Source organism: Lottia gigantea (assembly GCF_000327385.1).
Source record: "Lottia gigantea unplaced genomic scaffold LOTGIsca_118, whole genome shotgun sequence".
Taxonomy (NCBI): Eukaryota; Metazoa; Mollusca; class Gastropoda; family Lottiidae; genus Lottia; species Lottia gigantea.
In genome coordinates this window covers 548,648-567,384 of record NW_008707180.1, presented here as the reverse complement: position 1 = coordinate 567,384, position 18,737 = coordinate 548,648, and the positions used below count along the sequence as shown (strand labels likewise).

Here is an 18,737-nt window from a genome sequence, read left to right as displayed (position 1 = left end):
TGTGAAGAATTTTGAGTAACCTGAGATGTAGCCCTTTTATTATTCACTTTAACAGGATTTTCATTCATCTAATATTTGACAAAATAAAATCAGACATTGAGCTCTTCTGAAATAAATAAGTTCCTTCTCTGAAAGGATTCTAGATGACTATAATTTTTGTAGAAAAGTTTATACAAAGCAGGGTTTAATTTAAGCTGTGTTGCATCACAGTTTGCGAATCAAAATTAGTTAGCTTGATTAGCCAGAAATGAAATTTGGTGTGGTAAATTGCTTATCAAATGTTTCCATCAAACTTGAACCCTTTGTTAAGGTAATATTTAATTTAACTTTTATTTTCAAAGGTTTATCCTATCAGATCTATTGGCTGTATTTGGGAATAATAAGAAGTACTGGGTATATATCTCCTTCAACCTTATTCTAGTTTCTATCAAATTAAGCCTTATTTTGTAATATATTATATTTTGTAATTGTTTTAAATCAGCCTTTCAGTGGGCTAAGATGTGTTCGGCGCCAGTTGTATTTTTGGCATCATTTTTAGAAATTGATTTTATGTATATTTTTGAAGAATTTTGTGATTAATTCCTTGGCTGTGTTTCTTTTAGTAATTTTCTTATGTCTTTCGTAAGGTACTAGGCTTTAATTGGTTTTAATCTAAAATTAACCTATCAGTAATTTCTTTAAATATTTTATGAAACTTGCCCTTTTTTCTGCCCTTGAAATGGGTACATCAATTTAATTTGATTGACATAAAATACTTCTCTTCCTTTTTTTGGAAAGATTGCATTTATTTTCTTTACATTTAACCATATATTTGAATTAATGTTGGATTCAATATAGAAAACAATTTGAAATATATTTAAAGAACACTCGAGTTGGTTCTTGTTAGTCTTGAATTTTTAATCAATCCTGTGTGAGATGTTTCTTTTTGCATTGCTATTAATTTGTAGAAGTTTTGTTAAAAAATAAAAAATATTTATGATAATATTACAGTGTTCATCTACAACACCTCAATTGAATCTTCTGTATATCTGTTAAAATATTTTTCATATGATATAGTTGAATACAAGTCAATTCAAATTATTTATCATCTTAGCACAGCAATTTCAACTATTCAATAGTGAATTTTATTTTTTTTTTTACTTGTCAAAGTTCAAAGGGAATACAAAATTGCTGGTTAGAAAGTTGAAAACAAGATCTTCCAAGTAAAATACATGTATGTAGATTTATATTTACTTTAATATAACTAATAAAATACATTAACTTATTAACTAAAACACTCTGCAGTAACTATATAAATACCTCTTATTGTACTTTAAGTTACTGTTATATAATAGTCTGTCACACCAGAGAGGTGTCTTTATTGAGCTGCTATGGCAACATAAAACTAGCTCAAGGGCATAATAAGCGTGTATAAGCATGAAGGAAGCATCAGATGTTGTACGGCGGGTGCCATTTTCACCAATTTACACTGTTGAAATCAGCACAAAATTGTGTTAGACGGGCATTGTAACATCTCGATACACACAGAAAAATGTAGTTCACCATACCCATAGATTATATTAGAAATACTCTTTGGGAAGCCTGTAAGATATCAAATGGTCGCAATCCAGTGTGAAAAACAAGTAAGAGAAATCACATAGTGATATAAGCTAAAACAATGATGCTCATTTCCAAAAAGAAAGAATAATATTAACAAAGACACCTTGCCACATTTTGAAATTTAAGAAACATGATCAATAAAATGAATCATACTGGTTATAAAATAAGAATTATAAAGAATAGTTATCAAATATATAAAAATTTGTCTTAAAAAAGAAGTCAACTAAATGAATTTATTTAAGATTCATATAGCCTTTATATAACAAAAAAAATTCTTAAAAAAAATTTCAAAACAGAGATGATCAATTTAGTTTAATATAACTAAGCAGTACAGTGTGTCTTCTGCTTTTATTTGTCAATAATTCTACTTTGGATGATACTACAATTGTAATAGATAATCATTTAATATTATACACAAAAAAAATAGCAACATAACTCACTTTGGTGTATAAACAGTGGGGGTTACAGAAGAAGAAAAGTGGTTTACACCCCCAATTGTATCCCCACTTTTTTTCAACAAATCTAAATGTCTACCTTTTTTATCCAAAATATGTGTCAAAATCAATTCATTTTTTCTAAAATTTTCTTGAGATAACCTTCAAAGACGCTCTATGAGAGGCTTGTGACTATGACACCACCACAGAGTGGCCAAAATTTGAATTCAGCCTCAGCAGTTGTACCCTCATTGAGTGAGTCTGCTCCCTATTTGTACCCCCAGTCTCAGTATAAATACCTAACAAATGTATGAACTTAAAAAATCTTTAAAATTATATATTCACACTAAATATTTACACTGCTTCATACCAATTTCATTTTTGTAGAAGGATACATTACAAATTCTAATGTGATATATGCAGTCTGACACAAATATACAAATGTTCATTATGTGAAGAATATGGCGGTGACGATAATAATATCTTATAAATCATACAGATATTTCTGTTCAGGATGAAGCTTCTTGTCTAATATACAATCATATATATAATGTTCATTGACTATTGGAGACTGAAATTTAAAGACAAATTTAAAGGCATTAAAATGTTTGTTACCAGCTGTAGAGCTCAATTTCAGCTCTCAATATAAAAAAACAAGTGGTTGCCTAACAAGATACACCCACTTTCCTGATACATTTTCAGTATATCAAGGGCAGTCACCTATCTGTGTCAAATCATACCAAAAATTTAATTTGTGCAAGATATTGTTGATTTAAACAAAGACACATTATATTTCAAAATTCTGACATAAACTGTCACCTCTATCACCAACAAATTTTGATGAGTTTTTACTAAGTCAAGGGCAATAACTCAAATTCTGTTGATTGAAAAATTGTCAGATTCAATCTTGACTAAGATCTCATCATTATAAATGATCATATCAAATTTCATTGAAATAGGATGAACAAAAAAATTTTGACGCGTTTTTCATAAATCAAGGGCAATAACTCAAAAACTGTTCATCAAAAAATCGTGAATATCGAACTTGTCCAAGATCTCATCAATATAAATGATCACAACAAATTTCATTCAAAACAGATGAAAACTGTAGTCTCTATTGCGTTCACAAGCCAATTTTGATGCGTTTTGGCTAAGTCAAGGGCAAAAACTCAAAAACCGTTCATCGAAAAATCGTGAATATCGAATTTGTCCAAGATCTCATCAATATAAATGATCACACCAAATTTCATTCAAATCAGATGAAAACTGTAGTCTCTATCGAGTTCACAAGCCAATCGTGGACGGACAGACATGGGTGACGACAATATAAGTCCACATTATATTGTGAGAGTATAAAAATACAACACTTTACAAAGAGCGCACTTTAAAAGTTTCATGGTACATGATTTTTGAATTGCAAGGAAAACATGTTTATGAACATCTCTCGCTCTTATTCAGCAAGCTGGCTAAAGTCACTCATACCAAAACAAATTATTCTGGAGAGGATTTTATATCTCAAATTTGTTGGCAGGCAATGAGCTGTTGGTGCTCCCTATAAAGATGGGTTCCCTTATTTTCATTTAAGAATAGAAGTGTTCTAATGACTTGGAAAAAATACCACATGTCCATAATTAACTCATAATTAGCTAAATAAGAAGAGATTTACCTGCAGAATTCCAATAAGTGACTGATCAAGGCTAAAAAGTCTTTTTTTGTTTCTTATCTATATGCAATAGTAACCTGATATGATTAAGAATACATGATAATTCATTATAAAACACCAATTAATCAAATAGCTTGCTTTATTTGACACTAAAAATTAAGGAAACCTATGTTTAAGAATAAGAAAACTTGCCCCTCTCTCGGTAGCTTTATACACTTTAGCATTAGTATTATTTGATACTTCATCTGGTGTTGCTACAAGATGTGTGAAAAGGTGAAAAGTAGCTGAAAATGAAAATATTTGCAATTAAGTCTTGTTCTACACTGATTTCGGCTGAAGCAGACAGGCAAAACCTTGTAGTAAGTAATGAAAGAAATAACGTCTGTTTCCTGGGTATTCCAAAAATTTCCTAAATTAATAGGGATTTAAACATACAACAACTAATCCAACTGCTCAAGTAAAAGCTGTGTTGAGTTATATTGGCAGTGAAATATGAAATAAGGTGAAATATAAACACCTAGATTGATTTGTAGTATTGTTTTCCTTCATTTCAAGATTTTTGATGATAAAAAAGATGAGATGAGAGATTTTTAATACATATTCTTGCAACATTCTCTCCCCCTACCATTAAAATACTGAGAACATGACTATTTGTTTTATAATTATTAATTAACTGGTATAAACAAGTTATAGGCTTGTTTTCATCATGTTAAAATGTTGCACATGTCTTCAAACAAACATATACTCAAGTCACTGGATACTAATTTGTTTTCACATGCCTTGACAAAATATTTCTTACTATGACTGGTCTTAAAGTAATGAATATAAAAACATGTCTGACTAAGGCAAGGAAGCAAAATGAATTCTTACGTTTACCAGCTCCATGTTTCATTGTCAAAGCTATCAGGTTCGCTTGAGTGGCAGTAAATTTTCCAGAGAACTGAAACATGGTACCCTTTAAAATCCTGAAAATAAAAATAAAGTCTGATTAAAGAATACTCAAAATTCAATGTCACACTTTTTGTTTGTTTTCTTCTGCAATTTCTAATCTCACATCATAGTCTGAGAAAATTCTCCATTATATCATGTTCATCGAAATAAATTTGGATCTATTGATTTTGATTTTGATATTTATAAAAATAATCATTCCAAAAAGGGTACAAATGCACCATGAATTATAGTTTTAATATGTTGTCAGAAAATAAATATAAAGCTTACATTGATGGTTTAGCCTTTTCACATTTTTTATATTTATCAGCAAGATCTCCATCTTTAAACTAGTAAAAATATATCAATCAATACCTATGAATATCTCAGCCCCAACATCTATTGTAAACTAAAATTCAGCGATGAGTTTTCCCGTTATACTTATTAGATATAAATTTAATGACACAACAATCAGTAAGCTACAAGACTGACACCTAACACTTAAACCTGTAAAACTGACTGATAATAATCCAATTGGTAGTAAGGCCATTGAGAACAACTAACATAAAATAACCAGACAGAACCATTCATTGCATTAAAATTTACTAATTGCATTGATGCCACTCAAGGACTGACTTACCTCAGTTTTGAGAACTTTAGGTTTGTATTTGAACTCGCCACCACCAGCTTTATAATGTACAATATAACACGGTAATATATGGTGACTATTAAATATAACTAATTCTTTATTATCAGGTGATGTATGAGAATCATGTCCACTCATTAACGTTGAACCATGAATCAATTTGGTACATTTATATGCCTGAAATGAATAAAAATGTGTTGTTTATTATCAATTTATACCAAGCAAAGACTTGTCTCATTGATCCTTCCCATAATATCATCCATTTGTACCTGCCACTGTCAAGTTAATGCTAATTTCCCTTTTCATCATTGTATGTAAATATTGAGTATAATGTATATTATTATGTGTAAAGTTATTTTGAATAATCTTAAACTTTGTATGTGTGTATTTTACAATTATTATATGTGTGTATTTTGTAATTATTATATGTGTGTATTTTACAATTATTATATGTGTGTATTTTATAATCATTATATGTGTGTATTTTATAATCATTATATGTGTGCATTTTATAATTATTATATGTGTGTATTTTATTATCATTGTATGTGTGTATTTTATAATTATTATATGTGTGTATTTTATAATCATTATATGTGTGTATTTTATAATCATTATATGTGTGTATTTTGTAATTATTATATGTGTGTATTTTATAATTATTGTGGGTGCAGAAGGTAATCAGACGTTCAATAATTCAGTGAAAACAAATTCTGTACTCTTTATAACTTTATTAACGTCTAACTTCTTAGAGTAAAGTTGTTGTTGTTCACAGATTGACTACAAAATATAACAAAACTTATTACAAATTCACTTATGAAATATCTATTACTATAGACTTATCAACTTATGGAAAGTACCAGCAGGTCACGTGACTAACTGAGTAGCGGGAAAGGGAAAATTCTATCAGACATGACTTTTGATCAAAATATACATTAATATGCAATGACATCAAACTTTACAATGATAAACATTAAAAGAAGAATCTTATACACAAAATTACATATAAAATATGAAGTTTACCGATTTATTATGCCTGTTATCTGCACAAATCCACAGTGAAACTTTTAGCTTACTTCAACACACCATGTTGCTTTAAAAACTGGATAATTGTGACAAATAGGAATGATACTAAACTAAAGTGACTAATATAATATGGACTATTTTCCAGGAAAAAGTAGGCACCAAAGGCACTTGTTTCTTTAAACCACAGGCGCTCGTTGTAAACAATAAAAACATATTTCTTAAACTTTAACTAAATACCCAACTTTATACTAATTGCTCTCACAATTATTATACGTGTGTATTTTATAATTATTATACGTGTGTATTTTATAATTATTATATGTGTGTATTATTTTATAATTATTATATGTGTGTATTTTATAATTATTATATGTGTGTATTTTATAATTATTATATGTGTGTATTTTATTATATGTGTGTATTTTATAACTATTATATGTGTGTATTTTGTAATTATTATATGTGTGTATTTTACAATTATTATATGTGTGTATTTTATAATCATTATATGTGTGTATTTTATAATTATTATATGTGTCTATTTTATAATTATTGTATGTGTGTATTTTATAATTATTATATGCGTGTATTTTATAATTATTGTATGTGTATATTTTATATTTATAATCATTATATGTGTGTATTTTATAATTATTATATGTGTGTATTTTATGATTATTGTATGTGTGTATTTTATAATTTTTTTTTTTGTAAACAATATTTATTCAAGGATTACAAATATTACATGCATATATATAAACATGGTTTTGGAAACAAGCTTTAAAGCTATTATAAATCAATTACCATGTGAATTTTATAATTATTATATGTGTGTATTTTATGATTATTGTATGTGTGTATTTTATAATCATTATATGTGTGTATTTTATAATTATTATATGTGTCTATTTTATAATTATTGTATGTGTGTATTTTATAATTATTATATGTGTGTATTTTATAATTATTGTATGTGTATATTTTATATTTATAATCATTATATGTGTGTATTTTATAATTATTATATGTGTGTATTTTATGATTATTGTATGTGTGTATTTTATAATTTTTTTTTTTTGTAAACAATATTTATTCAAGGATTACAAATATTACATGCATATATATAAACATATGGTTTTGGAAACAAGCCTTAAAGCTATTATAAATCAATTACCATGTGAATTTTATAATTATTATATGTGTGTATTTTACAATTATTATATGTGTGTATTTTATCATATGTGTGTATTTTATAATTATTATATGTGTGTATTTTATATTTTTATAAATAAAGTATTATTATTATCATATACTAAGAGCTTTATATAATCTGAGAAACTATATCATACCTTCCCTGGTAAAACTTGACATAACAACAGTTTAGTGGCACCTTGTATATAACTCATAGAATAGTGTGGATATTCACTAAAATATACGCCAGCACCATACCATCCAGTATCTGTACGCATATGAAATCCCGATTCACCTGCAAAATGATAAAAATTCTATATTGAATGGAGAGGAAACAGGGATCCCTATTTACTTTTCTCAAGGTAACACTTTACCTATAATTCTTTATAAAACCTTGAAGACTAAAGATATGACAGCTCTTAATAAAACCTTGAAGACTAAAGATAAGATAACTCTTTATAAAATCTTTTAAACTAAAGAAAAGATAACTCTTTATAAAATCGTTAAGATTAAGGATAAGATAACTCTTTATAAAACTGTGAAGACTAGATAACTCTTTATAAATCCTTGAAGACTAGATAAGACAACTCTTTATAAAACCTTGCAGAGTAGATAAGATAATTCCTAATAAAACCTTGAAGACTAGATAAGATAACTCTTGATAAAACCTTGCAGACTAGATAAGATAACTCTTAATAAATCCTTGAAGACTAGATAAGATAACTCCTAATAAAACCTTGAAGACTAAATGAGATGACTTTTTATAAAACCTTGAAGACTAGATAAGATAACTCCTAATAAAACCTTGAAGACTAGATAAGATAACTCCTAATAAAACCTTGAAGACTAGATAAGATAACTCTTTATAAAACCTTGAAGACTAGATAAGACAACTCTTTACAAAACCTTGCAGAGTAGATAAGATAATTCCTAATAAAACCTTGAAGACTAGATAAGATAACTCTTGATAAAACCTTGAAGACTAGATAAGATAACTCCTAATAAAACCTTGAAGACTAGATAAGATAACTCTTTATAAAACCTTGAAAACTAGATAAGATAACTCCTGATAAAACCTTGAAGACTAAATGAGATAACTCTTTATAAAACCTTGAAGACTAGATAAGATAACTCCTGATAAAACCTTGAAGACTAAATGAGATGACTTTTTATAAAACTTTGAAGAATAGTTAATATAACTCCTAATAAAACCTTGGGTAATAATTTGAGAAACTCTTTATACAAACTTAAAGATTAGAGATAAGATAACTAATATTATAGAAGATTACTTAATACATAAAAAGATATACCTGGTGCCTTAAAGCCATCAGTACAAATTTTAATAATATTTTCTTTCTTTGTGCCATGAAATGCTAAGACTGGATAACTAAGACTTTCTCCCCTTGCTTTCTTCAAATCATTTCTTGACTCTCTAAAAAAATCAAATGTGTAAAAGGCTCTGCTTGTTCAAAACCGTTTGCTATTATGGTACAAAACAGTATCCATTACAATCCAGCTGTTTAAATCAATGACTGTGTGTCCCTTTCAGTGATTTGTCCAATACCTACCTCAATAATAAATTACCATTTACTTACTGAAATCTTTTCACCAATACAGGATTAACAACATATTCTACCTTATCAATACTGTATCTAAAATAATACAACATGGCTTAAATTTTATAACATAGTTATCAATATGAAAATCTGTCTATCAAATCTGGTGGCCACTATGCTTTGTGAATTCAGATTGGAACCAAATACAGATACAAATACCAACAACACATATCTTTAGCCTATATTAGATTGAATTTTCAATCTAAAAACTGAAAAGTAACTTACTTGGCATCCATTCCTGATAGTAATCTATAAAACTGAGATTCTGCTAGACGGAAATGTATCTGATCAGCTGAACCTTCTTTATGATCTCTTTCAGCTGCAAGAGTAAATAGTTTAAGAGTTTTTCCTTCCATGGCCTCTTTTTCTCCCTCCACCAATAGTAAACATGTAGTCACCTAAAACAATAGTATAACTAGAGCCACTCGTGGCACAGAGTGGGACTTTGCAAATGTAGTAAATTGCAGAAGACCCCGAAAAAATCAACCTTCGCCGATAATTAGATCAAGCGCAAGAACAGTCTAAAGTTGAGAAATTTTCATTTTCTAGAAGATTCTAATACCGGAAGTAGACGTCAGACCTCACAAATGAAAGTATCAGCAGATAGCCAAGGTCAATGACCTTTGATCTTGTAAAAGAGAAGGTCTAAAAAGGTCAAGATCAAGAGATATATGTCATCAAAATTTCTAATTGCACACGACTATAAAACCGGAAGTTGACATAGGACAGCAAATATGAAAGTACAAATAGATATCCAATGCCAATGACGTTTGATCCTACAAAGGTCAAGGTCAACAAAGGTCAAGGTCAAAAATTGAAAATTTTCAATTTCCAAAACCTGTTCCTTTTTTTGAACTAAGAAGCGGAAGCAACCAAAATTCTAAGACAAAGTGGCTCACAATATGAGGTAATTGTATGCAAAGTTCCATTTTGAACAAATGTATACTTTGCGAGTTATCCCCCTGGCCAAAAATGTCAATAATGAGTAATCAAACCCGGAAGTGCCACGCCCAACTCAATTTTTTTTGAATAAGTTAATCAATATTCAAAATGTTACGTTATGTTCCAAATGTCAAGTTCCTACATAATAGAGGTCAAAAGATATAGGTCAACAAAAGTCAACAAAGGTCAAAATCGAAAAATGAAAATATCCAAATGTTAAAACCCGTTCCTTTTTTGAAACTATAAAGCTGAAACAACTGAGCTGTTAATACATACTGGCCAAAAGGATGAGGTAATTGTGTGCAAAGTCTCTTTTTGAACAAACGCATCCTATGCGAGTTATGCCCCAGCCCCAAAATGTAAACAATTAGTAATTCAACCCGGATGTGCCACGCCCACATAAGTTTTTTTGTCATAGGTGAATTCATATTCAAAGTGTCTTGTTATATTCCAAATATCAAGGTTCTACATAAAATTGATCATAACATATACATACACTAAGCTCAAAAAGTCGCAAATATTGTAAAAAAAAAAACTCAAATTTGAAAAAATCACCAATTTCAATTTTGCTTTAAAAAAACGATTGTTATATATCTGTGTAAAGGGCACGAGAAGCACATTAGGAAACCGAAAAAATTTACTCTCTAGGTTAATTAGGTCACGTGCTAGAGCAGTCCAAAGTTGCGAATTTGGATGTTTTTGGACAGCTATAAAAGCAAAAGTAGACGTCAGAGGTCAAATATGAAAGCATAAACTAATAGACAACGTCAATGACCTTTGACCCAATAAAGGTCAAGGTCATCAAAGGTCAAGGTCAAAAATTGAAAATTATGAATTTCCAAAACCTGTTCCTTTTTTTGAACTAAGAAGCGGAAACAACCGAACTTCTAAGACAAAGTGGCTCAATTCATGAGATAATTGTATGCAAAGTTCCATTTGAACAAACGTATACTTTGCGAGTTATGCTCCTGGCCAAAAATATCAATAATGAGTAATATTACCCGGATGTGCCACGCCCACCTGAATTTTTTTGAATAGGGTAATTGATATTCCAAATGTTATGTTGTGTTTCAAATTTCAAGCTTCTACATTATTCAAGTCAAAAGATATAGGTCAACAAACGTCAACAAAGGTCAAAATCGAAAAATGAAAATATCCAAATGTTAAAACCCGTTCCTTTTTTGGAACTATAAAGCTGAAACAACTGAGCTGTTAACACAAACTGGCCAAAAGGATGAGGTAATTGTGTGCAAAGTCCCTTTTTCAAAAAAACGTATCCAATGCGAGTTATGCCCCAGCCCCAAAATGTAAACAATTAGTAATCCAACCCGGATGTGCCACGCCCACCCCAATTTTTTTGCCATAGGTGAATTCATATTCAAAGTGTCTAGTTGTATTCCAAATATCAAGGTTCTCCATAAAATAGGTCATAAGATATACATACACCAAGATCAAAAAGACACAAATATGGTAAAACAAAACTCAAATTTGAAAAAATCACGAATTTTGCTTTAAAAAAGCAATTGTTATATATCTATGTAAAGTGCATGAGAAGAACATTAGGAAACCGAAAAAATTAACCCTCTAGGTTAATTAGGTCACGTGTTAGAGCAGTCCAAAGTTGCGAATTTGGCTTTTTACGGATAGCTATAAAACCGGAAGTACATGTCTGGGGTCAAAGGTCAAAGTATCAAATGATAGCCAAGGTCAATGACCTTTGACCCTAAAAAGGTCAAGGTCATCAAAGGTCAAGGTCACGAGATACAAGCCTTCAAAAAGTGAAAAAATTCGACCGGAAGTTGCAAAAAAGCAAAAGTCAAATTCAAAAATCCATTTCCAACATTTTTGTCGCCATCGACTAAAGTATACACCAACATAAAAATTTGACCAATCCCATTCTCCCCCGAAGCCCCATTTTGAGTTTTATGAAAAAGTATCAAATCAAGATAGCGGCCGAAGTATTTTTTTCGGACTAGATTTTATTTTAAAATCGGCCATAGAATTAAGATTAATAACGATATACTAAATTTCGTTGAAATATTTCAATCACACCGGAAGTTATTTAACCGGAAGTGAAAATCGATTTTCCACTTTAACCGGAAGTGACGCAAAAATTTTGAATACGTCAAATGGTTTACATTAGTGACATGCATCTTTTATCAAAATTTCAGATTAATCCGAAAAAAACTGAAAAATGGTCCAAAAATTTCGAAAATCGGCCAAAAAATGTCTGCGACAAATTTTCGAATTTTGAAATTTTGAAACTGCTATTCTTTCAGATTTTAACAGTAGATTCCAAAAATGCAAACCCAAAGAAAATCGACCGAAAAATACGACTTCTAGAGCCGATTATCTATTCTTGCACATATTGAATTGTGGCACTTCCGGTTTTGCAAAAAAGATCCAAAACATATTTATGCACATCGTCGCCTATATCTAAGGTTCGTGAATGTTGAATGGTTGCTGCAACTATTGTAGTCTAAGCTCAGGAAGGTGTGTAAATTTCGAAAAAAAAAAAAAAAAAAAAAAAAAAAAAAAAGAATTGACATTTCGATAACAAACTGGGACTTTGCTGAAGGCAAAGTCCCACAATAAATAATGAATAAAATGTGAACAATAAAATAATCATGACATCTACATGTCAAATTGCTTGGAAATTGTTAACAAGCTTCATAGAGAACCAAAGATAACATGAATATGAGGTGTAAGGGTCAAGCTAACTAGATGATATAGTATAGTATAGATATACCTGAGCCTGAAGTTTGTCTACTTCTTTGGCTTTTTCAGCAACTTGTTTCTTAGTCACTTCTAATTCCTCTTGTAGCTTTTGTTTAGCTTCAAAAGCCTTCTTTATCAACTCTTTTCTTTCTTCTTCTGACATCTGGGAGTAACTTTTAACTAACGACATTCCCCGACTTAAAATATCATTTCCATCTTTCTTCTGTTTTGTCTTATCCTGAAAAGTAAATAAACAAACAAAATTGTAATTTCAGAGTTTATCAATTGTAGGTACTTCTGATAAATACCTAGAAGAACTCATAATATCTATAGTTCAAACAACAGTGGATGTATCAATTCTGCAAATCAAAATCTTCGAAATTTTACATGTCTTTATTTATAAGAATCTATTTTCCTTTTCAAGTTAAATCTTGTCAGTTTCCTACAATTTAGGGACCTAAGACATTTATTGAAATTGATAAAAATACACTTAACATTTCACAAACCTCCTCATCTGAATCAACTATGTCTGTGTCACTACCACTGTCATCCTTATTGCTAGTTTTTGTAGGGTGGGAAAACTCAGCAAAATGCATCAAATTCTTCCGATAGCACTTGGCACCATATTTACAGGGTGGTAATGTTGCAGAAGTAGATGAACTGGCAGAAACCCCATTTGAATCTCTACTTGTGCTAGCTACACTGGGGCTATTATGAGAGAAATCCTTCAAATGTTGAGGATTTTTCCTATAACAATTTACACCGTAAGGGCATTCAGGTAAAACTTTCGCCTTTTTCGCAACGCTTGGTCCGTCTGCCATGGTTTGTCTGGATTGTCACAGAATTATTAACAAGTATTCAGTATTTACAAGAAGTGACAATATCAACAAATGTTAAAAAACTAAATATAGTGACTTATACTTCTTATTATTACAAAATGTCAACAATTCTCTAGTCTTAATTACCCAGACATTTTCTCGTGGTCTTAGATAACACTATACGAATTATAGTCTTGATAATCGTCAGTATGCAATGATGCTTATCTTCAAATATACTGTGATGTACAAGAACTGCACTCTAAGTATGAAAGAAGAAAATCGAAAAAATCACGTAAATATTGTCTTTGAGAGATAAAGATATGAAAAACAGTAGCCTAATTGTATCTCAATTATTGAGCAAGGATATTCCTTAAGATATTTATAATTTACATATCTATCATTGAGCTATGATGATAATGGAGACAACTCTATTTAAGAAAACAGCAGACAACAACTAGCCATAGATATAATGATAAAAACTTTCTTTAGTTTAAATCTAATTAGTTGGTGAATCAAAATATGCTATGCTCTACAAAATATTGATATTGGTTACTAATAGTCATTTAGAAAATGACCGGCAATGACAAGTCCGGGTGCTAAATATCCACTTATAGATCATTGAAATAGCTTAGGCCTCTATTTTAATTCTGTATTTTAATCCAATTACGAAGTAGGCTACTTCTCGGTCTGTTTATTTTCAATAACTTATATACCATTAAGAAACAACAGTTTTTATGGATATAGACTTCTATTTATTATTGAACACAACGTTACATTACACATATTTTTTTTTGTTTTTTTTTGTTTTTTTTTTGTTTTGTTTTTTTTTGCACTCAGATACGGTGTCAGTGTCGGGATCTCATATATATATAGGCCAGACACCAAGTACGCTATCTCCACTGAAGATGTGTTATTTTCTAGCGGCTACTCGGCTTCACCAACAAGAGTGTTACGGGCTATGGAAGTTAGTGTTCTTATGAATAGAAGGATCAAAGGGGGATTAGTGACCCTAGGATCCCAAATCTAGACATAAGCTTGTTACCTGTTATTGTTATTAAGTTTTTTTTAAAAAAGAAAGTTAAGTAATAGAAAAACGTCTGAGCGTACTACTTTTGTTTTTTTTTATCATTGTGCTTTTATTCATTTAATATACATTATTCTTTACAATATTCACAGGATACTATATAGTATAGTATTTACAGAGTATATTTACAAGGTGTAAAATATTTACATTGTTGGTCTTGACACTAAGCTGAAAGAGAGTTTGATTTGGTACGTTTAGTTACATTTTAATAAATATTTTTATGGTGCATGAAATTAAAGATTGAAAGTGAAGGTTAGTTTTCTTTGTGACACAATTTGTTAGTTCGAATAAGGAAAGTATGGGCCACAGGGACAAAAAAAAAATGAATAGATAAATAATGTTATGTCAAAGTAGGTAAGTAATTTTGTTGATGACCGAGCTTACCGGTCACACATACAGGTAACGTTATCAAGTGATTATTAACCATACAGCTCAGAACATTATATATACCAGCTAAAAAACTTAACAACTCAAAAGATACAACATAAACTACTACTTATTATAACAAATAACATTTGGATTACATTAACTCAAAATTATAAATGCAAAGCATTCACTAATTAAACATTTGAAACATCACCTATCAAGCCCTATTGCTGGTTTAGGAAAATTGACGACGTATTCACTATGATCAACCCACAAGATCTGCTAGATTACCTTAACTCTTTCGAACCAAGAATCCAATTCACTATGGTAAAAGAAAACGAAGAACAGCAACTACCATTCCTAGATGTCCAGATTACAAGAAATGACGACGAACTCCATACCACTGTATATAGAAAGCCCACCCTTACCGACCAATATGTTCATCATCAATCGAATCACCATAGCCAAATTAAAACTTTTATTATATCCACACTAACTAGACGAGCAAAACTGATTTGTAATGATAAAGATACCCTAGAATCTGAATTAAAGCACCTTAAAAAGTTAGTAGAAAGAACTATCAAACAGACGCTTACTAATACCTGCAGACCACCCCAATCCTTAAATAACGCTCCGACATTTATCAATATTCCCTTCATCGGCCCACTCAGCTATCAAATTAAACGGTTAATTACTAGAGAAACTGGCATCGATGTAACCTTCAGTAGTGGTAAAACCCTTAAGAATTTACTAAAAGCAAACGGACGACTAGATAAACCCACCCCAGATCCAAAAGGTGTTGTATACCAAATTGACTGCAGCTGCAAAAAAAGTTACATAGGCGAGACATCAAGACCGTTATCAGTCAGAATAAAAGAACACCAGACAGCTACCAGAAAAAGGGATCACAAAAAGTCAGCAATTGCAGAACATATTACCAAGAATCTATCACATCCAATAAAATGGGTTGAACCAATGATATATAACTACTAATTTAACCAAATGGAAACAAAGATCAATTAGAGAAGCACTAGAAATTAAAAGACATAAACCAGGGATAATGGTCAATTTTTTAGTAATACTGCTGGAATATCTAAATGTTTTATTTTCTTTAATGTTTATGTTATCCTTATGTATCTGATTGTTTAATCTGTCCCATTTATGTTTAGAGAAGCCTGATTAGATTAATACGGAGCCCCTTAAGCGCAATTTTCAACACTTTTTATTATTATTTCGTTTAAACGAAATAAATTATTATTTCGTTTAAACGAATTAATTCGTTTAAACGAATTATTATTTCGTTTAAACGAATTATTATTTCGTTAAAAACGAATTAATTTTTTCGTCTATTTCGTTGAAACGAAATAATTAACCCATCTTTTTATTTCGTTTAAACGAAATAATTATTTCGTTTAAACGACTTAGTTATTTCGTTTAAACGAATTAATTATTTACATTACATTAACTCAAAATTATAAATGCAAAGCATTCACTAATTAATCTACGGAGCCCCTAAGGCGCAATTGTAAACATATTTATTTTTCATTTCGTTTTTAGCTGGTATATATAATGTTCTGAGCTGTATGGTTAATAATCACTTGATAACGTTACCTGTATGTGTAATGAAACGTTATGTTCAATAATAAAGTGTCGACTCACAAGAGCTGGATGATTATTAAAGATGAATGTGTAATAAAATCATGATAACATTATCAACTAATCTTTAAGGTACCGGTACAGAAATTTCAATAGTTAAAAAGAAATATTGTCAAAATCCTTGTTAAATGTGAATGAAGGTTAGGGGGAGAAACGCTGGTTTTCATTAACATCTTGCAGACAAACCAATCATCGATTATCATTTTGAGAGATAGGCCTACTCTGGACAGCTGCAAGCAGGAGCTCAACTTGACAAAGTTTACTCACTAATAAAAACACCAATTACGTAGTTAAATTCATAACGCTCACGAAACAGTCAATTTCATACATTTAAATGTTGAAATAAATCCATTCAAGTTTAGGCCTACCGAAAAGCATAAGCTCAATAGCCTCTACCGCCCCAAAAACCTAACAAAAAAAAAAGTTTCAATTAAAAAAAAACCATCAAAACTGCTGTAACGCGTTAAGCAATTGTGGGCGGGCGGACGAGTGGACAACCTGATAGAACTGACGTCACTGCGAAAGCGTTTTGACATAATTGTCATAATGTAGGCCTGCCTTCAAACGAAAATAATTATATTGTAAAGTAGCAAGGCAACTTGTAACATTTTGGGCAAAAAAATTATCTGTTAATTGCCTAGAAAAATACAATTAGTATAAATTAGTTGGCACTCTTTGATGCCTTAGCATGCGCCTTTGCTGATAAATTAATTTTCTTTCTTATTATAATATACACTTTTTCCAGGTCACTTATAATTCATTTATCTCATATATTTATTAGAGTGGAACTATGGTATCTAAAAATAGCCGTATGAGTTATCATTGCTTGATCGAAGCCGACCTAGGAAAAAGGAATCAATAGTTGTGTATAGCATGGTTGTGCTATATGGCGAAATAAATACAAACATCTGTTCAGAATTCATTTGATGCCTTTTCATGTTTATGTTTATCTTGTCGTTATAAATCTATCGAAATTTAGTATCAACTAAGATTTTTCAAGCCCTGTGTTGGAGGTAAGCCGTATATCTCTGTATGCATCCTTTCATTGTATTAGTTCTTCGTGCATGATTTATATCATTTACTGTAGTAGAATATAATATCAACACAAGAGAAATGCAGAAATTATTTTGATATAATGTGTAGGTGTGCTGGATTTATGTCTATCAAAGCAGAGTCTCTATCATATTGAACTTGCATGAACATGTCAAGGTGATACATTATTTTACCGAAAAAGTGACGTTTTTAAGTCTGACTATATTATTATCAATGTTTGAACTACACACTATCATGTATTCAGAAAATACGTTTCTTTCCAATTAGCCATTGTGCAACATGGAGAATCCATTGTTTTAGGAAGCCAACTTTAATATTTCGAAACAGTCTACCTATATAAAAAGTCATCCTTATTTACTGAATTGGTGAGCGAGTTGGGTGAGTAGTGGAGTGAGTGTGTAGTTGGGTGAGTGGGTCGATAGTTGGATGAGTTGGTAAGTGAGTATTTTTGTGAGTGAGTTATTGAGTGAGTAGTTGAGTGGGTAGCTGGAAGAGTTGGTCAGTAAATAGGTGAGTTAGTAGTTGAGTGAGTTGATGAGTGTGTAGTTGATGATTAGCTGGGAGAGTTGGTCAGTGAATAGGTGAGTTAGCAGTTGAGTTAGTTGATGAGTGTGTAGTTGAGTGAGTAGCTGGGAGAGTTGGTTAGTGAGTAGCTGGGAGAGTTTATAAGTGAGTAGTTGAGTGAGTAGCTGGGAGAGTTGGTTAGTGAGTAGCTAGGAGAGTTGGTGAGTGAATTGGTGAGTTCGTAAGGTAGTAGTTGGGTGAGTTGATGAGTAAGCAGTTGGGTGAGTAGCTGACAGAGTTGGTTAGTGAGTGAATAAGTGAGTTTATGAGTGAGTAGTTGAGTGAGTTGGTAAGTGAGTAGTTGAGTGAGTTGGTAAGTGAGTAGTTGAGTGAGTTGGTAAGTGAGTATTTGAGTGAGTTGGTAAGTGAGTATTTGAGTGAGTTGGTAAGTGAGTAGTTGAGTGAATTGGTAAGTGAGTATTTGAGTGAGTTGG

At 30.7% G+C, this 18,737-nt stretch overlaps 1 protein-coding gene across 1 annotated transcript; it reads right to left on the bottom strand.

The window, feature by feature from the left end:
* Window positions 1-3,852: 3,852 nt before the first annotated feature.
* On the bottom strand, window positions 3,853-13,583 carry LOTGIDRAFT_171695 (hypothetical protein; the record flags this gene model as incomplete). The annotated part of the gene is made up of 10 exons (XM_009047885.1): window positions 3,853-3,980; window positions 4,567-4,661; window positions 4,915-4,973; window positions 5,264-5,446; window positions 7,645-7,781; window positions 8,797-8,918; window positions 9,082-9,138; window positions 9,328-9,500; window positions 12,794-13,000; window positions 13,269-13,583. The coding sequence occupies 10 exons, from the start codon at window positions 13,581-13,583 to the stop codon at window positions 3,853-3,855; spliced, it is 1,476 nt and encodes a 491-aa protein (XP_009046133.1).
* Between the last annotated feature and the right edge of the window lie 5,154 nt (window positions 13,584-18,737).